This window comes from Diorhabda sublineata, chromosome 10 (genome assembly GCF_026230105.1).
Source record: "Diorhabda sublineata isolate icDioSubl1.1 chromosome 10, icDioSubl1.1, whole genome shotgun sequence".
NCBI lineage: Eukaryota > Metazoa > Arthropoda > Insecta > Coleoptera > Chrysomelidae > Diorhabda > Diorhabda sublineata.
Window position 1 is genome coordinate 13,262,941 of NC_079483.1, and position 26,271 is coordinate 13,289,211.

At 31.5% G+C, this 26,271-nt stretch overlaps 1 protein-coding gene across 4 annotated transcripts; it reads left to right on the forward strand.

Annotated features, from left to right (window-relative positions):
• The first annotated feature begins 156 nt into the window (after positions 1-156).
• On the forward strand, positions 157-24,981 carry LOC130449741 (cyclin-dependent kinase-like 1). Of its 4 annotated transcripts, none has more exons than XM_056787727.1 (7): positions 157-1,615; positions 7,576-7,765; positions 11,300-11,585; positions 15,774-15,881; positions 17,325-17,554; positions 20,594-20,725; positions 23,005-24,981. In XM_056787727.1, exons 2-7 carry the CDS (start codon positions 7,598-7,600, stop codon positions 23,116-23,118), a joined length of 1,038 nt encoding a protein of 345 aa, XP_056643705.1. In that variant the 5' UTR covers positions 157-1,615; positions 7,576-7,597; the 3' UTR covers positions 23,119-24,981. The 4 variants fall into 4 exon arrangements, with proteins under 4 accessions (XP_056643705.1, XP_056643706.1, XP_056643703.1 ...); XM_056787728.1 differs by having other exon boundaries at positions 185-271; XM_056787725.1 differs by lacking the exon at positions 157-1,615 and adding an exon at positions 2,247-3,327.
• Positions 24,982-26,271: the final 1,290 nt, after the last annotated feature.

Here is a 26,271-nt window from a genome sequence, read left to right on the forward strand (position 1 = left end):
TAAAAATAATGTCCAAATGTTGAAGTTCATTCAGAGTTTGTGTTATCTGTAGAGAAACGGCAAAATATTGCTTCATAAATACATTTCCGATTGCAATTTATCTATGGATCGTTTGATTAAATGCGCAAATGCTAAAAATAGGCTGTGGCTGTGATGGAACTTTTGGAGCGTAAATGACACACATCTAGGCCAATCAGAAAAAGCTCTTACCGAGCTGATTTCGACTTTAACCGAACACTTAGAACGCCAAAGACCGTGACGAATTTTAAAGGTAACATAATTTTCTCAACTTTGTCTCTGGCTTTGTTTTTAGGTAGGACCGACCCGAAGTTGATATATAATTTGTATGATAAAGAAAAATATGTCATACATTACACAAATTTCAAACAATGTTTAAAGTAAGGTCTTAAATCGATAAAAATTCATAGAATATAAGAATTTTCACAATTACCCTAGTTGAAATCTTATTTTGATTTCAATACAAATTTACGCAACCTTTCCAAAAATGAATTCGAGAAAGACTTATTCAAATACCTAATAAATTCAATCTCTTTAGAAGACTATAGAAAACGTGGAAAAACGACAAGATATTCGCTTGTGTACCCGATGGTAAAGTGTACGCCGGTCTAAGGGTGCTGCCTTGATTACACAGCCTCTGAGGTGTTTAATGATAATTTTGTGGACATCCGAATCGAAAAATTGAAAATAACATATGATAAGCCACTTCGCCATATTGGACTTATTAAAAACAATTATGTATGAATTTTATTATGGCTACATCAAGCAAAAATATGGAGATCTATCCAAACTATTATATTCAGATATAGACTCTTTGATTTTGAAAACTTTAGAGAAAATTTGGAATATTTGACTACCATTATGCTTCCGATAATGTTTACAATATTCCGAGGACGCAATCATGTGTTGGTAAAATGAAAGATGAATTTGCTGCAGTGCCCATTGAATTCTTCATTGACACAGGTGCCAAAGTCTATTACATTGAGCTTGCCAAACCTTATAACTAATATGACTTTGTGAAAAAGCTAGAGGTATGTCATGAAAACACCTATCCAAGACATGGACCATTCAACAGTTCTTAGAAAGCTAAAGAAGGAAAAGTGGCATCCCCACAAAGTAAGTTTAGTATAAGAGCTTATGGAAGATGATTTTGATAGACGAATTGACTTTTGTGAAATTTTTATGGAACAAAATAACAGAGATCCGATGTTTTTAAAAAAGGTTCTTTTTTCGAATGAAGCTATATTTCTACTAAACAGTCATGTCAATCGTCAAACTTATCGGTACTGGGCTACAGAAAATCCACACTGGATGCAAGAGTACCGTACTCAATACCCAGAGAAAGTTAATTTTTGGGCGGGAATAATAGATAATAGGATTATTGGGCCCTACTTTTTCAAAGAAACCTTAACAGGTCCTCGATATTTATAATTTCTTCAAAACTTCTTGCTACTTGAATTGAACCAGCTGTTTCCAAACAGAAATGATTTATGGCTGCAGCAAGATGGTGCGCCCCCACACTATGCTGTATTGGTGCGCAACTATTTGAACAACGTCTTTCCAAATCAGTGGATTTCTCATTGTATTTTAACTGAAGGTAAACAATTTATACATTTAATTTAGGTTTCGTTGTATTTGGTTTAAACTGCAATTGGTCAACCAAATCTCTAGGTTCTTCTATTGCCCATTTGATATCACGTACATGTTCCTGTTGAATTAAATGAGTTATTTGGGATTTTATTTTGAACTATATTTTCAATTCAAGAATATACATTTTATTTTTAAATGAAGATAACATATAAACATTTTCTTTTAATACCATTTAATGAGTAATACATATTAATTTTTTAAACAAATACAAAAATCAATTACTGTACATATTGATATGGCTGAATAGGTATTTAAAAGAACATTCAAATAATGTATTACAACACCCACATTTCCAACTTTGAATAGGACCCCACCAATTCATACCAAAAACAAAATAAATTCGATGTAGAAGAGAACAATTTTTTATTTCGCCATGAAATGCAAAGAAGTGGAGAATTCATAACATAACAACGTCAAAAATATTATCTATTATATATAGTGAAGAGTAGTCTTCAACAACTTGGAAATGGTTATTAAATAGTTATTTTCCTAACAAGTGCGTGTTATTTACCCGCACGCGACTGCAGTTGATCCGAATGACGCGGAGCGGAGTTCAGGCAAGGAGTCAAGTGCGGAAAGACACTTTACGCATTAGTTAGGAACATTATTTTTTCTACGACCGTATACACAACGACCCATTTTTCAAAAATTATTTTATTCCAACAAACATAATAATATACAAAACTTTAACTAAAAACTATTAAGTATTATAAATCTTAATATTGAAAAAACAATTTGCAGCATTCTGTAGACTAGTAAGAATTGCCGGTCCAGTGGAATTATTTGGTTTAATGTGGTTTAATTTAGAAGAAGATTGTACCTATTCGGTCACTTCCAAGGCGTTTTGAACAACTTTGAAGTTTTAGTAACAATTACACGCCTGGATTGTCATAGCAATTGATATCAAACCCGGGTGGTTTGATAGTTGTTTTGTGACACTCCTTTGAACAATGTACAAGGTTATATAAAAAATATCTTCATTATTTTATATTTTCAAAAAATTAAAAATGTTACAAAAAGCTAGAAAAGGTTTAAATTTTATTTGATGGACTATTTCGTAAATATTTATTCACCTGTAGTAACAATAGTTATAACCTCCGAAGTAAAAAACTATCTAATAAGGTCAAAATTTGCATAATTTCAATTTCCCGCACTAGTGCGGGAAAGTGACTCTTTCAAAACTAAAATGCGTGCGGGAAAGTGGGTTAAAGCGCACGGTCGTAGAAAAAATACTTTCCGAGGATATATTGCGTTATTATGATAGGTATAGTATCTACAAATGTCATAAATCAGCATCAACTATTATTTCATAACCATATTATAAAAAAAACGGAGGTACCGCTCTTTCAATTTTCGTTGTGTCACTAATAAATATACAAACCGAATTTTTCGTAATGAAATTATGGTCTCTCAAGGTAGAAACAAATTCCTAGTAATAGAAAATGGAAACATCCGCCACCAAACGATTTGTGGTGTATTGAAACATCGATATTTAACATTACTACGGCAACGCCAATGATGCAAACACAATGGCATGAGAAGAAAGTACTCGTATAGCGCATAGTGTTCACACAATTCGTGATTCGTTTGGATGGAGAAATGGTTTAACGGAAGTAAACTGTGGTTGATTGGAAGCCAGTTACAATTGATTCCCAAAAGGTATGTCCTCTGAGCACTTTCTCTATCTGATATGTATTCCGAGCCTTCGAATACTTATGTTTTCATCATTGGAGAATTGATTATTTGAGATTTGTGGTGTCTCGAATTTTCTTTTTTCTTTTAAAAAAATTATTTAACTCATACGATCCAAAAATCAATATTCAATTTGACGTCTGATATGAATATCATTTTATTTTTAAAGTAGTCGAAACGTCAATATGTGCGTTCAAGCGAAATTTTATTGAGAGACGTAAAATCTAGACAATGAATATAATAAATTAAAAGCTCTTAACTTTTTGTCAAGAATTGGTTTTTTACCAATTGACAAAGAAACTCAAATAAAATTGATAAACCATTGAGATATTTCTGCTAAATTCCCCTGTTTACCAAAAAATCATAAACCAACTCTATCAGTTAGACCCACTGTAGCATCAATTAGCACCCCGATTGAACCTCTTACTAAATGATTAACTGAAATTATGACTATATCTTATGATTATAACAATAGTTATTATATAAAAGATTCCTTTAAAATCAAAGAATATTTTAATAATATGGTATTACCAAAGAATTACATCTTATTATGATTAGATGTAATATCCTTATTACGTAATGTCCACTTCAATATATGTCTTACAGGTTTACAACATAAATGGAGTGATATAATTAAAAACTGAAAACTTAATAATGTAATTCTATTAGAATTGATAACATCCATGTTTAATAACACATATTACTCTTATAGTAATGAAAATTACCAGCAAATCTTTGGAAAATCAATGGGGTCTTCAATATCCCCTGTATTAGCGGGTTATGTAATGGATTATATTTTGAATTTTGCAATATCGATTTCACTCTTTAAATTATTCTTCATTAAAAAATATGTAAATGATATAATTTTATCCCTTTCGTTCAATGAAATTTATTATTTTATTATCAAATATTATCAATAATATTTATTAAATAATTTACTATTTTACTTTATAGTTGCGATCCTCATTTACAATTACTTAAAAATCTTTCCCTTTTCTTGATACTAAATTTACAAGTATCAAAGATAATGAAACCAATAAACTCTGATGTATCAATTATCATTCACATCAACCACATAACACTAAGATTAAATTAATCAAACAGATTAAAGATAGAGTTCTCAAAATTTCGGATCCAATTTTTCATAATAGAACCTTAAAATACTTTACAAACTTTTTTATGAAAACTCATACCCTTCATAACTTTTGAAACGAATTTTTATAACACATTTGACACTGACTTAAAATTGAACCGATATCACCTTCGAACGTTAATTCCGACATTTATATCTCACCGATTGATACACATTTACCATATATAATAACAATTACTCCTAAACTTTCTCGAATCTTCAAACAACACAATATTGAAATATTTTTCTTAAAATAAAAGATAAAACACCAATCAATTAATTGCCTTACATATTATATGAAATACCTTGGTCAAATTGTGATAAAAATTACATTGGTCAGTCGAAAAGGTCACTTATCAGTCGGATAACTTACCACAAGAGTGATAGGAGATTATATCCTGATAGATGTTCATTAGAACTCATGAAGAAGACAATATGAACTATGAATCTGCCAAAGTTTCGACAACTGAAAAAAACTACAACAAACGTTTATTTTATGTTCCCAAAATGATCAATGTATCAATAAGAAAACTGATGTAAATAACCTTAGTATAATTTATGCATATCTCTCAGATTTTGAAAAAACAAATTCTATAAAAATTCAACGCCGTTAACAACCAACTAACCTCACCTAACCTATAAAGTTCAACTTCATTCATAACGAGGTAACCTATAAAATCGTTAGTGCAATTTTATTTTTTTATCGTATTGATGACCTTTTAGTTTGTTTTCTAAACACAGAGATGTCTGTCCTATGTGGACAGCATCACAATTGGTACAAAGCACTTGGTATATAATATTACTTGTTTTGTTTTTTGGTGTTTTCGATTTAAGCTTAGTGAAATAATTGAATAATGTAGGTATTATGTCCTTCATGACTTACACTAATATAATATTCATTGAAATAAATCGATAGTTGTCGGGAAAGGCGTTGTATGTATGGCAAGGATTAATGTTTTGTTTCTTAATTGATTATAGTATCTGTTTTGCTTTTTGAATAGCTAAGCAACTGAATTCAGGATCTAATAGTTGGATAGATCTATCAGCCAAACTTTTTATCACCGATCTTTTTTGTGACATAGGATGAAACGAATTGAAGTTTAAATATCTTGAGGACCAAGTTGGTTTCGTATACCATTCTGCACTTATGTTATTGTTAATTTCATATAATGTGACATCAAGAAAATTGATTCTATTATTTTGCTGAACCTCGATTGTGAATTAAAGTTTTTCATGATAAGAATTGAATTTTTTACTCATGTTTTCAATTTGATTCTTTGGTACAGCAGTAATGCAATTATCTACATATCCGAAAAAGAATGGAATATTTATATCAAGTTTGCTTAGAACCGTTTCCTCAAGATCTTCCATTACCAATTATGCTATAACACTTGAAATGGAAGCTTCCATAGCACCATCATCAATTTGTTTGTATATTTCGTTTTCATATTTGAAATATGTTGTTGTAAGTGTAAGTTCTATAGCTTTTATGAATTCATTTTGAGGTTTTTCTGTGTATTCTTTAATTTTGTCCCATTTTTTCATTAATATATTTTTCACAATGGTAATGGGAATAATTGTATATAAAGAAACCACATCTAACGAAATAAATACATATTCATTAGGAATTTTGATACTTTTAATTTTTTCTTTGAAATCCCATGTATTTTTGATATAAAATTTTTCAAATAATTAGATAATTTATATGATCTATAGATCTATAGATAGTGTCAATATCATATATTGATAAAGACTTAAAGAAAAGTCGAATCGTCAAAATTCATTTTTCTTTTAAAAACTATGAAATAAACTAATTTTAAAACAGAAGGGACCTAAAATCAAGAACATTTAGATGCATTAATATATCAGAAGGTCTAAGAAATAAGAAACATACAAACCTTAAATACCAGTATTCAAATATAATCTTATTAAATGTTATAATTTCTCAAATTATTGTTAGATTCATTCATTCATTCAATTCAATGGTTGATTTGAAAATAGATTTATCCTTTTTTTGGTTTGTGTCTGATTTTCGGAAGTTAATGTAGAATGTTGTAGTGTGAAGAGGAAATCTTATAATTTCAGTATTATTTTGTTGTTATTGAGTTTGGATTGAGTTTGTGTCATTTCGAGACTGGGCGCGTCAAAACTTAGGGGATCGGTGGGATTGATTGAGGAGTTTGGGCGTGAGGTGTATCGGTCATATAGGTGAAAAAATATGAAAAGTTATGTTTGCTTACAGGCTAACTACGATTTTGATGTGCATTTCGGTTATAACTGATGCTATTTCCTATGTTCAATTCATCTTCAAACTTGACGAGTTTTCTCCTTTCTACTTTCTCATCTTCTAGGACTTTAAATTACCTTATGATATTATAATTACCTCTTCCAACAAATAAAATTCCATTTTCAACTACTTCTTGATTTTTTAACACGTTTGTATGAACTGAGATGTTTCCCAAGGATTTTGTTCAGGGGACAAACGATTAATAACGAAGATGATTACTAATGGCTCATTCAATATACTACTGACTGCGCCAATTAAAAGTTTCTGTCACAAAAGTCACTTCTTAAAAAGATACTTTATTAGAACATCAAAACATACTATTAACAACCAAAATTACAGTGTACAATGTTGATTAATTGATTCAGTAAAATCATCTGTTGAATAAAATATTTGTTAAATTCTGGATCAGCAACTTATGTTTGTTACGACGGTTCAAAGTTCAATACCATGAGTCAACAAACTGTAACTAGTGTATTGTTACGTTTTTGTTTTGTTTGTATCATTTGCAAAATATTCTCCTTCTCCGCTCTAGCCCTCCTCAGTAGGTATTGGCGTTTTTTTCATTTATTGTTAGTCTTTTTTAGTTGTCTATGCCAGATAACAGATAAAAGAGTGATTTCAAATGTGCTTTAGGTATCCATAAGCGTAGTTAGCTGGAGTGCTTCTGAAAATTCTGAAATATCTAGAAACATTTATAGGAGGAATATCAAGCAGCTTTGGTTGATATCAGATACAAGAAAAATTGTTTGTTATAATTAATCTACTAATGATAAAGATTCTTATTTTTTTGTTTCAGAAAGAGGACACCGTCAAAGATCATGGAAAGATATGAAAAACTTGGAAAATTGGGAGAAGGCAGCTATGGCATTGTTTACAAATGTAGAAACAGGGATACCGGAGAAATAGTAGCCATTAAAAAATTTGCCGAAAGCGAAGAAGATCCTCTTATAAGGAAAATAGCACTTAGGGAAATTAGACTGTTGAAAGTATGAAAACCTATCATAAATATCAGTAGAATAACAAGAATCGAAAGATTTATTATTTTTGCATTCATCATCCACATTTGTTGAACAATATAAACGCTCATAAGCTAGCTGTCAAAGAGTTTGTTTCCGTTTTCTTAGTGGAAGTGTGGCATAATCAAACACCAGTGTACTTGTTGAATTGAATCCCAACAACACATCATTCAGTTTAATATAATATAAAATGTCTATCTCAAATTTTAAAATCTAGTAGGACTTATATCCCCATAAGGATCAACTAGTCAACCGATCTTTTGATCGACCAATAAGAATAATGAAACCGTTCATCCAAGCCCACCCTTTCCCACAGAGTCCTTCTCGATCCAAACCAGATAAAGGTTTCCTAACGGGCTTAGTGTACATCAACGTTTATCTACAATACCTTCCTATTTTACCTTTTAAACAGATATTTTTATATATTTCATATACTCTAGCTATACAGTTTGGTGCAAATGAAAGGAATAAATTCGTTATTTCGTACACCGGCGACTTTGAAGAAAAATTCTGCAACCTATCAATATGTACAGTAATTAATTTTTGTATTTGTTTGAAAAATTAATATGTATTACTCATTAAATACCACGAAACCTAAATTAAGTGCTCAAATTGTTTACCTTCAGTTAAAATACAATGAGAAAGACGTGCCGCGAACTCTTCTTGAACCTTCTCTATAACGTTATTTGTCTCAATACGTATCCTTTCTTTTAGCTCAGGTTCAACTCAGGTAGCAAGAAGTTTTGAAGAAATTCTAAATATCGAGTACCTGTAAAGGTTTCTTCGAAAAAAGTATGGCCCAATAATCCTATTATCTATTCTTCCCGCCCCTTTCTCTGGGTATTGAGTACGGTACTCTTGCATCCAGTGTGGATTTTCTGTAGCCCAGTACCGATAAGTTTGACGATTGACATGACCGTTTAGTAGAAATGTAGCTTCATCCGAGAAAAGAACCTTTTTCAAAAACATCTAATGCTACTTGCGTGAACTGGTGTGGGAATTATCTTGAAAGGCTAACAGAAGATCTAGTTGTTTCTTTTCTGATATTGGTTTTCTACTACCTTTAGGGAAGTCTTTGACATGACCCGTTTCACTGAATTTCTTCTCGATTTTGCTTATAGTGGATTGAAATTGGTTCTCGGTTGGGGTATTTATTATCAAATAACGTACATACTTCTTTCTGCGTACGTGCTTTATCTCCACAACCAATCATTATTAAAATTTCAATTCTTTGCGTTTTCATGCTGATAGATACAAAGAGTTTTTGAATTTAAACTGCAGTTTAATACAGCAGCGATCCTGAAGAGTGCCACTAGCTAAGGAGAAGGAGGCCCAAGAAATGCAGGCCACTCCAAATTAGTATTGTTTTCCAGTAGTGACAGTTGTGGAGGAACCGAAAGGAAGTTGAAGCTTTTCTTGATCTTTGCTTTTACTGTCTTTCATCGGTCGATTTTTCAGATAAGTTTGAAAATTTGAAAGAGATCCAAAATATTCTAGATCTATTACAACACTATACCCTCTGTTGGAAGTAAATATTTATCAGGAGCACACATTATTGGAGAAAGTTTTATATTTGAGATACGTAGCAAGTGATAAAAATGTAATAAACACGGACATATGAAAGATCAATCAGAGAAAAAAGGGAATAATATTTTAGAATGACTTGATCATAAAAAGCTCTGTGACTATAACATCAGACGAGCTGAAACAATTATTGTAAAAAACTGATCCAGCAAATTTCGTCAGAGTTTGATATTTGTTAAACTCGTTAGACTTACTAACCTGAACAAGAAAACATCAACAATATATGTTGATTCTATATATTACATACCTCTAAAGACAAATTGCATGAGAAGTGTGGTCATCAAAGGGTTCTTGTATAAATGGAGAGCCTCTCAAAAAAAGAGTTCAGTCCTGCGATTGAAGGGAATCCAGTCCCGGATCGAAGTGTGTCAGTCTCCCCGAGTTTGTTCAGCAACCTCAAGTGGAGTCATTTTTGCATAAATAGTGCGTTCTTTCGTGTGAGTGGGGCACAGGAAGAGATTTCCATATAAGTCCTTGCCCAGGCGTTTGTAAGCTCTGGCGACCCACAGCGTCTTCGTTAGGATCGAGGTAGCTCCCTAACGATTTTCCTTCCACTCGCACCAACGGTCCACTTTTTACTACAAAGGTAAAATTATTACACCGGCGAATACCTATTTATTACTGAAGCAATCCGCCAAATGAAGTAATAATTGTTAATAGTGATGTAATTAGTATGATAAATTTGGTTTGATGAAGTTATTATTGATTAACTTCACCTTAATCGGCCGATTATCCAATTATACACAGAAAAAAGGGTTAAATAACGAGTTATGGCTAGTAGAGTTACACATTATGCACCTAGTAAAACTGGCGTTTATATAGGATATATGTCTTCGCTAATGGTATCAGTGAGCTGCTATGTGGGAGCCAGCTTCTACCAGAAGCAGCGGCAAATACATTTTCTTAAGGACACTAATCTCGGATAAAACTAAAACTATCGCAGCTAGACTGTTAAGCACAAAAGACGTCGAACGAAACTGAAGAAGACACTATCAGTGACATAAGAGTAAAATATATCGATTAAATTTGTTAGAAAGATTTTTCCTCTGAATATAATGACTTGGGAAGGACGAATAAGATATGATAGATAATAGATTTCTTACCCACTAGGTATGTAATTTAAATGTAATTATCAACACAGTCCTTGTTATCTGTGACTGTTTTTGACATACTCGTATCATAATGCTATTGGTAGTTTAGACGTATTATGAAACGATATTGTGATCCAACACCAACATCCAATTTTAAACAAAATGATAGCACTATCATCATCCACTTAGGTTTCAAATTGTTCTCTTTCATTAAGTAAAGTGTTAGTTCATCTCTTTCTTAGAAAGCAAGTTTGGGAATATTCATCCAAAAAAATATTTGTGATCAATTTGTTATTTAGTAACAAGAGTTTCCAAATGTCTGGTAATAGTAGATTACAATACTAGGAGTAGAAGGTGGTGACGATACAATTAAATTTAATAGATTATTATCCTTCATGGAGGAGGGCCACTTTTTACCAAATGTATGCTATTGTAGGCCATAAATATTGCAATATGTCAATATTGTATGGCTGATGTTACAGAAATAGAAAACGATGACACTTTTTGTCGTTTAAAAAACCTGTACTCATCCAACATGGATCTATACTATTCCAGAAGATTCTTGCCAGTTGGGTATTAAATTCTTCTAAAATAGTATGGTTCAGGTATATTTTTGTTCTTTGCGTATTTATAGAAGGTACCTCATATTTTAGAGTCAGATACGTTATGAAAAAATAATCAAATTGATAATATTACAGTTTTGTGCATAATATAATTTTGAAGCCGTTATTGAATTTTCGTTTCTCTTCTTCTTGATTTTTTGTTTGGGTAATACATTATCAGGGTGCTTAGAAGAGTTTGAAATTCCATTTTTTAAATTGCTTTTTAGAACCTCAAGCACCCAAACCTAGTCAACCTTATTGAAATATTCAGAAGAAAACGCCGCCTTCATTTAGTGTTTGAGTTCTGCGATAGAACAGTTCTCAGCGAATTAGAAAAATATCCAAGAGGATGTCCAAAGCTGCTTGCACAACAAATAATTTGGCAAACGCTTCAAGCTGTAGCTTATTGTCATCAACGTGGATGTATTCATAGGGATATCAAGCCAGAAAATATTCTCATGACAGCAACAGGTGTGGTGAAGTTATGTGATTTTGGTTTTGCAAGACTGCTAAGTAAGTATAGACTGGAAAATTTTTATTCGTATATGCTGGGACAATACTTTAGCTTGTGGTTAGCATCTCAAATGAAACTATTCATCAACCAATAGAAGGTTGTGTATCCATAATTTGCACTATTATCTCTGTTTGAAACGATACTTGTCCAGCTTCTTTATCAATTTCATATAAAAATTATTCCCAACCTCTACACATGCACTTTTATATTCGTAGTAAGTCAGAACAAAAAAATGCAACTTAAAATAAAGATAAACTGTAATAGCTAATCAGAATACTCAATTCGTGTATATTCTTTTTTTTTCAATAATTTTTGAACGATCGATGTATCAACTTACCTCAGTCTTTATCAAAATATGATATTGACACTGACAATTTCAATAGATCAACTACATCATGATGATTCTAATAGAAAAATTATTAGTCGAATTTTTCGAAGAAAAATTAGACTATTACGGTAGGCATGACTAGAAGAAAAATGGGGGGCACATCATTTTTCCCATGTTTTGAGACCTTCTGAACACGATTATGATGGTTTTTCGAATGTCTGCAGTATACATGACTTCTTTGGCGGCGAATTGATGTTATTAGAGTTTGGTTGAAAACAAATGAATATTTCGAGGGGTCGCAGTGTAAAAAAAGTGGTTTTTGACCTTTGCTCACCCCTGCTGGTCAAACGAAAAGCGACTGAAAAATGAAATTTCACATGTAGGTTCAATTAGTTGAGAGATGATTTCCTGTCTAAGGTCGAAACTTTTCATTTCCACCCCTCTCCATTTTATGCTCATTTTTGTTATATTTTCTGATTTTTTGGCCAGAAAAAGTTTAACTAGAGGGTTCGAACTTCGCATGCAAGTAGAGGTGATGTTGAAGAATTATCTTTCTCAAGTTCAAAGTTTTCTTCTCAGTTCTTCTAGCACAAAACGCCCGAAATCATTTTGATCGTTGTAATTGTTGAAATGGACCGCCTCCTATTTAATGAATAATACGAGTATGATCGTTGCTAGGGTGAATTTTTTACTTCCCATTTTCGAAATTTCTTGTCATTATGACAATTTTTTCTTTGTTGTCAATTGGAATTGAACAAGAGGGTTCGAGACCACCGGGTCTATTGAAATTATGAATTTTCATTCGAGAGAGAGAGAGAGAGTTAACTTGTGAAATGAAAAGTTATTGAGGAATAGCAAATTTTCCATATAAAGAAATAAGATTGAGAATTGATATCATTTCCAAGAAATTCATTTTATGGAAAGATTTGTTTGTGTATTAGTTAAATTCTTCATTCGACGAAAAATTCGACTTTCGTGATGGAGCTCTGCTGCTCACGGCTCAAAGATGAAGCAGCACTTAATCAGTTATTTGTAGTTTTATTAGGATTTACTAAATAGAGCTATAATTTTTCGTTCTTATGAATGTGAACCATTTCTAAAAATTCTCTTTTCCGTGTATTAGATTCCGTTCCAAGAATTTTTGAATCTTCCAATTGAATTCATGTTTTTCTTATTCTTTCATATTCCATCAAGAGAGTCCTCGAAGAATTTAAAAAAATCCCTTTAGGTTGTTTCTTCCAACGTGAGCATAATTTGTCTTAAACATTTTACCACAAATCCTGCAATAACTACTAACTACATCTCAAACATAATCAGTCAAATTCCATGATTTCGAGTTTAAATACTGAAATTCTTCAATATTTTGCTTCAGTTGGTTTTCAAATTCTGCATCTTTTTGAATATTATCAGTCTTACTAGGTCTTGGCTACTACAATGCAATATGCCAGTAGAATCCAATGTAATAATATTTCCCGAATCTCCTGCTTTTACTTCTTGTTGAATTAAAAGTCTTTTAAAGGTATTTTCAAATTGACGTGCAGTAGGATTATTGTTGAATCCACCTCTACTTCTAATAGCACCAAAAAACAGTTCCGAGTAGTCTTGTGAAAATTTATAAGTAAGCAAATATTTAACATTTTTTGAACATTGAAATACGCAATATGAATTAACAACATTTTTCAAACAGACAATAATGTCTTAGCATTAATATATCACTTCAACAGTATCTAAACACTCACTTTAACAAATCTATTCAGAATTCTTTCTCTTTTCTATTTGACTCAAACTCGGTAATTTATATATTTGATTGTTTGAAAATTTAAAATTTAGTTTTGGTAAAATGATCGAGTTTCATTTTTTAATTGGTAAGTTAGTTGAAACAATTCCATTTTCTCTTCGAATACTGCAATTTCTTGGAATCCTAATAATTGATGGATGCTTTACTTCTAAATAAAGATCCGAAATGCATTTGGATATCGTTTTAGTGTTGAAATGTTGAATTACTAAAACTTCACTATTTGTCAGTTGTTCTATTATATATTCTTAGAATAGATTTACTTACAAAACAGTTTGTAGGAGGACGGCCATTTAACAGTTCTATAGTACAATTGTCTTTTATTTAAAATTTTTCTTTGCAATACTTATTTTCCAGAACGGGACATTCTCACTTAATCAAAATAACTTGTTCTGGATTCCTGGCCAAGTAAGGTTGAGAAGGAATACATATTTTATGATTTTGGATGACGGGATATAAATGGAAAAATTCAGGGGTTTGGGATTTTAATATTGATACATGAGTAGCGAAGATTATTTTGGATTTGAAAAAAGTTACTTGTGAGCCCGGAAAGAGATAATACGTTGGAATATTATTGTATTTTTTCCTCTTTGTAAAAAGTATTTGAATATTTCAATATTAAATATAGAAAATGCTATTGCGTCTTCAATATTATAAAATAGTGTAATTAAATTTTGACAATCCAAATTAATTTGTGTACTTGTACTATAAAATTTGAGTTATTCTGAAGTTTTTGTTGATAATTCCATAATGTTGTTCATTCATTCATATTCATAATTGTTGTTGTTATAGAACATTTTTCGCGTTATTGTACCATTCGAATCGAGAGTTCCAAAAAATTTATCTATTTTTCCAAAGCATTCTTAAACCTCTTTCAAATCTAATATTGGGATAAATATTTATGGTAAAGTTATGGTATGAAATAGGATTTATTGCATTCGCTTGTATTGAACTAGTTCTTAAAGTATAAAAATATTGTTTGAAATTTTCTACTTGCTTATTAATATCTTCCAAATCTATTTTTATGATGAGTTCCTTTGTTTGTTTCTAGAAGTATACCAGAGTTTTTAATAATTTAGGCTCTTATAAATTTAGGTAATTTTTTGTCTCCAAATATGTCTTGGTTAGAATATGAAGGAGGGTCAGTTCTATTTTCATTTCTTTTATTATTCTCGCTTTTACTTCAGTATCTTTATCTTCAATTTTATCGTTAAATAATTTTGAAGATTCTTTATGATTTTGAATAAAGTGCGATATTACTAAAGATCATCTAAGTCAAAAGGATCTGGATTATTTATATGACCTTTAATTATTTTACAGGGTGTTAAGTGGGCAACGGAATGAATAGGAATATTATATGCTAAAATTGAATGTTTCATTAATTGATCTGGTGTCAAATCTCTATTAGTTTGTCTAAGAAGATGTTCAATCCAACTGGAATGAAATCTTTCGACTGGTGAATTAGAATTACTATTGTTTGCTGCAATATAGTGCAATTCAATTTTATGTAACTTACAAAAGTCTTACAGGCCATTGCTCTTGAACTCTGAACCACAACTAGGTGTTATTTTATACGGTAAACCGTGATGAGTAGTATAATTACAATATAAATATAATTTTCTATGAAGGTTATTATATGAATTTGTAAAATAATTTTATATAACATCAATAAGTTTTTATATGATGTATTATTGTCAACTAGTTCTCTGGATCTAGATGTTTTTCCTCAATAACTGTAACATTATTTTTTTCAGTTGCAATGTCTATTGAATTTTCTGGTTAATATTTAACAGATGATTGTTTGGGTTTCAAAGATTCTATTTCGTTCTCAATGTAGTTGTAAATGAATCAAATAACTTGTTTTTTCCAATAACATTTTGAATTTTGCTGATTAACGCAATGAGAAAATAAATTATTAAACACAGTTTTTTGTTGTCATGGAACCATATGTTTCTGATTACAAATTTGATTATCACAGAATCCAGTAATGCATAAATTACTGTCAATTTACAATAAGTAAAGAGCTAATGTCTTAATACTTGAATAGAATATCACTATTTCCAGATCCGGGAGAAAGATATACAGATTATGTAGCAACACGGTGGTACCGTGCTCCAGAATTACTAGTTGGTGACACTCAGTATGGTACACCAGTTGATGTATGGGCTATAGGTAGGTGTTTTTATTGTCTCTAAAAAAACATTTTAGTACTCGAAGAGTCGAAGAGGATGTATCAATTCACGTCACTTTATTTTCTACAACGAATGACAAAGGTTAAAATACTTCAGTTGATTAAAAAATATTCAAAAACACTACACTTAGAGGAGAAGAACAAAACTAAAAATTAAATTGAAGTAAATGTTCAAATGTTCGAAATGGTTGCTCCCAACTACCAAACATTTTTAGAGTCTTCTTAAAAACCCGTGCTTAGTGGCGTTTCGAATTTCTTGCGGTGAAAGAATTCGAAATGCATTCTATTCCGTACTCTTTGCTGACACCCACACACACAAAATATAAGCGGTTTCTCATTGGAAACGTGGCAATGAAACACCAAAGCGGACTAACTTCAATATATTGTCTGAGCTTTTCATTAATTATATATCCAATGTTTAAAGTGACGTTATTAGGAATTTTTATTAATAGAAATATTGATTCTGGTTTCTATAGGAATTTTTATGAATTTTTAATTGGTTGGATTATGATTGACGTTGAATTTTTATAAGTTAGATAATGATAAGTTATTTCATTTCCTCGGTGGAATTCCAAGGAGTAGGCAGATTGAGGCCTTGAAATCAACCAAAAAAAGATGTGATTCGTTGCCTGGAGTAGGCAGATTGAGACTATGGAATCAAATCACTTCTTATTAATGAACAAATAACCACCCTATCCCAACCTTTCTCTTGATAATGGCTTCAAAGTTTGAGCCGAAACGTCAAGATTTTTGTCTGTGTGTTTCGGGACTTGATGGACTACATCATATCGTAATTGTTTTAATAACAATCGTTACGTTTGCTCACACACAAGCCGTTTGTTAAGACTAATATTTCCTGGCTTACGTTTACTACAAGTACACTCATCGTTGCTTTGATCTACACATATTATATGTTTAGAAAATGGAAAGTTGTGCAGGAAACTCCTCTCCGGAAAAACCGTTTCTGTTACTCCCCTCAATATCCTTCCAAAAAGAAGACCAAAAATTGACATCGACACCCCTAAAGAAGTGGAAATAGAAAATTTATAAAGTTATATATTGTTCAATTCATGATTTTGTTTAATTTCAATACAATTGAAACATAAAAACTACTTGTTTCATATAAACAATTTGTTGGTAATTTTGGAGATTTTTGATTATAGAATTGACGATTATATTCTAAATCAATGATTATCGAAATTGCCAATACATGTGTGTACTTCTATTCAAAATTTTTATTATAAACAGAAATCAAAATGCTAGAAAGAGTCATTCCTTTATGTAGTTGTAGTTATCGAAGTGGCTCTAATGTGACATTTTCATTGGAAATTCCTCCAATCTACTTTTTTATATACGGTTTTATAACGTTAACGTAGATTTCGACTAAGTAATTTCATGATAATATCATTAATAATATTTTTTAGGGTGTGTTTTAGCAGAATTGATGAAAGGAGAAGCGCTTTGGCCGGGAAAATCAGATGTTGACCAGCTCTTCTTGATACGATGTACGCTAGGAGAGTTATTACAACGGCATATGCAAGCTTTAAAAAACAATGATTTCTTTAGTGGCATTATTTTACCAACTCTGGTACAAATAACACCCTTAGAAGAACGATTACCAATGGTGGATGCCACTACATTAGACTTTCTTCAAGTAAGTATCTAGTAAATATTAAGAACCTTTGTTTTCATTTTATCTCATCTCACCATAATTTTCAATTAATTAATTCCACGATAATAGATACATAAGTATTTGAGAGCTCTGAATATATATTGAAGAGTACACTTTGGTGTTTGAGTACTACAATCCCACAACAAAGTTTATGAACTATTTGACAGAGACTACGTTTTTAATTTCCGTTTGGGCGAAATCTCTGTTTTTACACATTTCTAAAGATATCTAGGGACTCAAACTTTTATGCTTCTAGTTGAATTTGTCAAGAGAAATCACTACATCTAAAATATATGAAACAATGCCCTCTAGTAGTCACGTTGCTAATTGGATTGTCTACGATTTATATACTTTTTTCTAACAACATCAAAGTAATACTAATCGGCTGACCAAAATCGAACTTACAGGTATTTTCTCATTACAAAGTTCTTACTGTCCCCACCGTTTCATTGGAAGAGACAGACTGTACTTTGTAAAATAAAAAATGCACAAAATTCGTACTTGATTAGGTGAATTTTCAAATAATATACTTTTTAATTCTATATTTTCAAATACACCATCTATTGGTGGACCTAAAATTCTGAAAATAACTTTCAAGTGGTTTTCGGGGCCAATTTTCGTTATAATTTTTTGTTCATAAGTTACGGCCGACGGTTGTTCTTAGTTTCACACTTTATATAATTTCCTTTAATTTTAGTACTTTTTAAAGGTTTTTTGTGTTAACGTGATAATTTATTTCAATCTTTTGATAGAAAATCATTTATTATAACAGGTATAAATTTGACGTTTCGATTTATTTCGATCTTTATCAAAATATGATTTGACCAAGGCCGGATTAAGCTAGGGGCTTGGAGGGGCTATAGCCCCGGGCCCCAGGTCCAAGAGAGCCCCATCATTTGGAAATTATTCTGTATTTTTTGATGTGTTGATACCACAAATCTAACGTATTGATACTATTTTGTGAATTTTTCCGGGTTTTCGAATTCCTTAAGGGGGCCCCGTCATTATTTTAGCCCCGGGCCTTATAAATCTAAATCCGGCCCTGGATTTGACATTGACAATTTGCGTAATATCAGTTAGTCAATAGATCGATCACCTGCAACATGCATATCAAAATAAAAATATTCAATTTTGAAGTTGATGAATCTAATATTTTTATATATATATATTTATATATATATATATGAACAAAAGTGGTTGAACCGCGTTGGAAATTATCGACGTTTTGGCTCCCGCTTTGAAGCTATTATGAAGGGAAGGGGGCTATTCTTTCTTTGATAAGAAGTGATCCAATTCTATGGTCTCAATCTGCCTACACCACGCAACGAATCACCTCTTTTTTGGTTGATTCCAAGGCCCCGTTTGCCTAAGTTTTGAGAACTGAGAAAAGAAGTCTCTATTGTGGATAAAGGTTCCGTCCTCTGTGCAACAAAACTTATATGCCGCATTATCTGCTAGGTTTAGCATCATCAGGTGTTTTTTTTTGAGGCGACAGTGCCCCGATTAAACTTCTGTTAGTATTCGTAGATGGTTCTCACTTTGGTAGATAACTTTTGCAGAACTACTCTGATTATAGTTTCAGCGCCGATAGTGATCTCTAACCGCTGATCCCTGGTTATTTTCTGAAAGGCACCGCTATAACTGCCTACCCCCCCAAATCGACTGTTCGGAAATGCGAGTTGATAGACTAACTTTCTGGATACAATGTACAAAAATACAACAATGTTATTGAAAGCGCTGGTCGGTCGATTTGAATCAATTGCAGCAACATCCAAAATTGTTGAAATCAGCCTCTGATATTAATAACAATAATCTAGTACTAGTACCTTTCCTTTAGAATTGCCACTAGCTAGAGTCATTAAATATCGATGGAAAAACACGTGTCGTTCGTTTGAAAACCACACTTGGCGAATACATACACTCAATAACCGAACTCAAACCTTTATTTTTATCGGAAAATTGAAGCTATTGTTTTTCTGTTTATCAAAATTCATCATCCACTTCTTGTGGAGTGACTATATGCTGAGAAATATATATTCTCCATTCAAACCGAATCAAAAAGGATTAATCTAGCTGATCTGAAGGAATTGTAGCAGGAAGCTAGGAATTAATGACACATTTTTAAACACTAGTGTTACGATTGGTTAGTGGCAGAACGAAATTTGTGTTGCTTACATACAAGTTGACCTCGTTTTATTCTGTGGTTTGATAGTTAAAGTTCGCTCTACTCAAATTGGTATATTTCTGGTACTCATAATGTCAAAGATTATTTTGGCACTATCGCAAATCGCTTAGATACCCAAAGTGCCGGATAACCCGTTCTTATATTTCATAACAGAGGTCGTAAATTTTCTTCAATGAGAAGATGATAAAGGCTGTGGAGGTTTGGTTTGCAGAGCAAGAAGAAACATTTTTTTGAAAGGTCTAGAGACGTTGCAGGTTTGCTGTAATAAATGTATCCAATTAAGAGGAGAATATGTTGAGTAATAAAATATTTTGACATTGAAATTTTGTTTGGTTCTATAGGAGGCTAAGAACTTTTGAATATATCCTCGTATAAAAATTTTTGAACTCATAGAATTCAAAATTCAATATTTAAATTGACATTGATAGAAATATTGATTAATTTAAATATTCATTCAGGTTAGTATAGGAATTTTCATTAATTTTTAATTGGTTAGATTATGAATGAATTGAACTCTTATAAATTAGGTAAGGATAAGTTGTAGTGAATGATATTCAATGTTATAAGTGAAATTGAAATTTATAGGTTAGGTGAGGTAAGAAATATGTATTGTTAAGAATGAATTCTAATAGAGTTTCTTTATTAAGATGGGAAACTTTACTTATATCGCTCAATTTATGTTGTAGAGCTGTAAGGCATATATTTGAGTGTACACTACTGAATAGGGATATTACATCCGATCCTAACAATACATAATTTGGTTGGGAACGTGGCAAGGAAACACCAATAAGAACATTTGGAAGAATAAATATAATTATATTATATCCATGTTTTAGAAATGTCTAGATTTGGATCCAATGAAAAGATGGACTTGTGAGAAACTACTTGCACATGAATATTTTGATAATTTAAGAATAACGAATAAAGCCGATATGAAAAATATTGATAGGTTAGGAGATAAATCAAGGGTGAGTCAATTTATATTACATCTACAAAATTGAGTTGAAAATTGGAAAAAAATATCTGTCATCAAGCTGAATATTAGTTCAAATAAACTAAAGTAATCGACTTACTACTCATTTGAATCAGTATTTCACATTAATCGTAAGGCTAGTGATGAGGTATGTTGAAAGCAAGTCTTGTAATTATAATTTATAAATACTACGGTCTGATCTTTTTTCACAACTTAAGAAATACTGGTTTCAGATGAAACTTCTCATATTAACAAAACATTGATTTACACTAGTTCGATAGTGCAAAATGATTAAAGTCTGTAGTCATATCTACAATACCGGTATCTCCAAGTAAAATTCCTTGACAAAACTATAACCTAGCATACAACAGCCTCAGGTGTAGCGTATTGCGGCATATGGAGATGACATCGCTGCCGTATAGTCTCACTAAGGCTTAGCTGCAGCATTTTGGGCACTGCAAATTAACCTTGGTGCCATCTCCATCAGGCGCATTGGCGCATTAAAGTAACTGAAGAAAAGTCCGTTCACATTACTTCCATACAAGGCACATGCACAACTGTCACATTTTACGGTCAAATACTGGATCGCCCACTTATATTGGATAAAATGGTGGCCATCACAATCGTCAATTAAAAATAGATTCTCCATGGAAAACTAGAAGAAAATATTTTGAATGAAAGTACCTGAAGGCTACAACGACCACAACCAAATTTGTTAATGTCAGAAAGGTCTCAAACAAGCCCCAATAATATGGAATCAATTCTTCACAAATATTTTAAAACAAAATGGGCTTACTAAGTTTGATTCTAAACGGTACATCTTTATCCAAGACAGATACATCATAAGAAGTGTATTTTCAATAACTAAGAACTAATAGTGAAATTTGAGTGACTGCTCATGAACCACTTACTTCGTTTTTAAGAATCTAATTTGAAAAAGTTGACATGATTTGCAAAAGAAGCAGCCAAACTTTTCAATACAAGTTCTAGAACGGTTTAATATTTTTAATTGGGAAATTATAATTATTCTATTACAGAACTATGAAATTGTGTATATTAGACAAACATATAACCATTCCTAAGTTCAAAAATCAAATGTGGTAAAAAAATAGTTTTAGTCTGAACACTGTTGAAGCGTATTGTGATTTTGAGTTTCCAGCAGATGTCAAATAAGGAAAAGTATAACAGGATACATTATCCTCAATGATTGTGGCCCCTTAGATAGTATTTCAGACGGCATTGCATTCACTGGTCACAAATTCTTCTACGCAAGGGAAATTGAAATATTGTATTTTTGTTTTTCCCCTTCATCTTCCAGGGTAAATTGGATATTGAGTCGATGAACCCAAACTTGTCTAGCGTCCCTAGAATCGAAAATTTAACCTAAGATGGACCGGTTATGATTCTATCCGATGATTTAATATTTTTAAATAGATCAGAGTTAATAATTTTTTGGAAGACAACTGATACCAGTACCGCTGTCGGAAAATGAATATATAGAAACATATAACGGAACAACCCATTCTTTAGAATTTTTTATTATTAATTTCATGATCGATTATAATATATACCATAAAATCGATTTCACATACATATCCTTGTCAGAATCGTAATCTTTGTATTATATTTATTCTCTAAATCTATTTTATCAACTTGGGGACACCTGACCTGATTTGTATTTTGTGCAGACGGAGACCCTATGTCCTTTTTTCTTTCATTTGTTAAATGTAGACGGATTAGCACCACACTGTTCTCGTGTATGAGGCCGTAGACCACAAAATCCGCACTTAGATAACGTTTTATCTTTATTTATTCGCGCACTTCAACTTGACGCACTACTTTTGTACCCGACAAATTTGTGTATGGATACTAAAGAGTTGTTTACTTTGCAAAGCCTGTAACTCCGCTTGTTTAGCTGTTAGACCCAGCACTGTTGTAATGTAAGTTTTTCCCAAAGCTAGTGACTTTCGGACATTTTTGCCATAATCACAATACTAGGCTAATGTATGAAGACTAGTTATAAATAAATCAATAGGTTCACCGAGGTTTTGAATCTTTCAAAAATATAGTAGCTTGGTAAGGACGAAATATGTGAGTTTCATGTGATATTACTGTAATTATTCGTAGTTCTTTTCATATGATTCAATTTTCTTTCAATTAACATTTTGTAATGCTGAAGGAGTACATCTAACATATAGTTTATGTTATATGGTTCACATAATTATTTGTTATGTTGATTGAATACGTTACTATTTTGTATAATTTTTTTTTCAGAATTCACTTCTGGGAAATACATTGCCACAACTTTCCAGCTCGAATTCAATCAGCCCTTCCAAACCTAACAATAACATCCATAAATCAAAAATGGATCATCTACCAACAATTTGACAAAAATTCTCACTCTTCAGTTGATGTAAAAAAATATATTGGCAACTGTCATCTCAACCAACTCAGAAGAAACACAATTTTATACAGAAACTTTCTTCTCTCTATAGTGCATCTTCAAGAAATGGAAGATGAAGTAGCTTAGACTGCTATTCGTGAAACCTGAAGCCTTTTGTTCCAACAGTGTTGTAACTTTGTTAGTGGAAGCAGTTAGACGAAATCGCGTTGATGAACAAATGAACTTTTGATCCAGGAATACTCCTTCTGCCGTTCAAAAGCTCAAACTAAATATAAATTAAGGGCTGAGGATTCAAACCAACATGATCTTCAACCATCAACAAGTTTCTTCTTCGATTTATAGCATTTTGGCCCTTCGCCATTTTGAACATTTGCAACAGCTGTGCTCTTTTTAGTGATATATTGTGATGCAGTTTTGTGCAAACCCGACCCTAAACGGTGTGTAACTGTATCCAATAGCAATAACAATAAGTTGTCATATAAAAATATATTTATATATACTCGTTTATATTGTTTTTGGCTCAACCAACTTGTATCTTCAAACATCGATAACCTTTTTGGTTATGGCAATTCCACTTCAACACCCATTTTTTTTAATAGCAAGTATAATCGGGTCACATAACTTAAACACACTCTATTTGATTTTTTTCAAATTCACGGAATAACTTTTTAACTAATTTATTCATTAATCACACAAAAAAATTATAATTTCGCCAAATTAATGGATTAAACGTCCGAAATGACTTGCTGTTATATGTTTTGTTGTGAAATTGGAGATTGAAACAGCTAGCGTACTTAAGAGATCATTTATTACTAGTAAGACCAAATTGCATCGTTACTATTTGTTATAGTTATCATCGTATAGAAGAATGTCTTCAATTCATTATAATAATCTCAGCAGTCTGCGATATAACATAATGTATATTTATAATAATACTTAAAATGGAATACCATTACTTTCTATTTACAATTAAATATAAACTACAGGAAGCCACAGATTGGGAGTTTGGGGGCGAAAGCACTTTTGTTGGCGACCCACAGACTTTGGGTTCGAGTGACACATTTTGAGACATTGGCACATTATACTCTGAGTAACATTTGTGAACAATTGACTTTTCTTCATCATTAACGTTATTATTGCCCGGGTTATTTGATTAGATTTTACATAATAAGGAGCAGGTATTAAGTGTCATCTGTTATGACGGTAAATGTGACCAGAATTGTTTTGAATCAAATATGAAGGGTGGTTCTTCAGAATATTAATCTAGAGTAATAATCAGTTATTATTTAGTACCTTATCTCATTACATTTATAAAGATCTAAAGCTGCTTTCTGCTATGATCTTTTGGGAAACGTATCGATAATCATGGGTTCTTTAGGATTAATTAAATATTCAATACATTGCTGCCAATTTGGTACTAAGTTTTCAATTTGGAAAGGATTCTACACCAAAATGTCAATATTGTATAAATTTCAGTATTTCATTATAATAATCTCGGCAGTCTGCGATGTAACATAATGTATATATGTATAATAATACTTATGTGTAAAATGGAATACCATTACTTTCTATTTACAATTACATATAAACAATTGATATTTGAAACGAGACACTTGGTGTATTTTATTCATCAACCTCGGTATTCTTATTGAGAAATGCTTATTAATTGTATTATGCTGATTGTCTCGAGAACCAAATTAAATCATCAACCGTTGGGAAAATAAAATTTTATGCCGTTAAATTTTATTTACCTTTATGGGAATTAAAATGAATTATTTGAGAATGCATTACAACTAATGATATCATTTGATGAAAATAGAAAATAAATATTTTAAATATAAAAAAAATAGTCTGAAATTAATAGTTCCTTCTCTTTTTGGACAGTCCTGATCACGTGACTCGTTTACACTAACGTTTTTTTTTTTATATATAAAAATAATCGATTCTTATGAACTGTTCTCGTTTGCCCCGTCTCTAATAATATTTACATCTAACCACTTTTTTATGTATAACGTGGAATGGAAGTACTGAGAATCAAATTTGGTTCTCTTTTATGTTGCAAAAAGAATTTCCAAGCTCGCTCATGCGCGAATTGAGCTTGTAGGACGAGTAGGGTGGTCATTGAAAATAAAATTTTTTACGAAGCCCCTTAAATCGTTTTTTTATGATGAGAAATAGGGAAACAATTTTTTATTCAAAACAGCACTTTCCTCCACGCGTTCTAAGTTAATTTTTGGGAATTTTTCATGTAAAATACAATCATATTGGAAGATATGGAACTTATAGAACTGAAATCAATAAAAATAACAATATTTGATCAAAATAAAGAAAATCAGAATACAGAACTTTTTTCAGTTGATTTAGTCTATTCAATAAAAAATGAAATATATTCAAATTGAAATTATTATCTCAAAATTCCATTAGTATAAACGTTATTTTGATATTTAGCCTCTTTAGACACCAACCCGACAAGTTCAAGTGGTACAGTGAATAATCAAATAGATATGGCGATACAAATGGAAATATTCAAATTGAATCCCTGATTTTGACATGAATCCAAACGACTTTAATAGATTTATTTCTGTAAGCGAATTTCAAAAACCATGAAAAAAAATCAAAATCAACCAATATATTTAAAAGGCCACCTATAAACAATTTTAGACAAACTAAACGACCGAATTATAGATTGGATTGTCCAAGATAACAATATAGTTTTGGGGTCTAATTTGGAATCGAATAAGTGATACATTACGGCTTGCACCTACTTTTTAAAAAATATCGAAGTTGAGAAAGTTACCTATGGGAAGATTTCTCCTAATTCAAATCACGATAATTAAAACAATAAATATGATAACCTAATTAATAAGAACATCAATTTTTTTATAATACCAAATAATTGAATAAAAATATTTCAAACACAGATATACCTAAGGATATTTCTGAGTTTTTATTGCTGGGCAATTAATTGAACCTACAATTTTTGAGGATACTCAAATTGACACCATGTTAGTCAATATCAACTATATATACCCTTTCATACGAACAAGAAATATCGTTATACCTAAAACAAATTACAGTATTTATGAGCCTCGCCATTAATTCATGAAGCAAAAAGGTTTTCAAAAGAAAACAGTCAT

Bases quoted from the DNA above. Each gene is read 5' to 3' on its own strand.
- LOC130449741 (XM_056787725.1), top strand. From the start codon at position 3,260: ATGGAGAAATGGTTTAACGGAAGTAAACTGTGGTTGATTGGAAGCCAG. The intron at 3,328-7,575 runs GTATGTCCTCTG...TTTTTGTTTCAG, and splicing joins TTACAATTGATTCCCAAAAG to AAAGAGGACACCGTCAAAGA. The intron at 11,586-15,773 runs GTAAGTATAGAC...CACTATTTCCAG, and splicing joins TGGTTTTGCAAGACTGCTAA to ATCCGGGAGAAAGATATACA.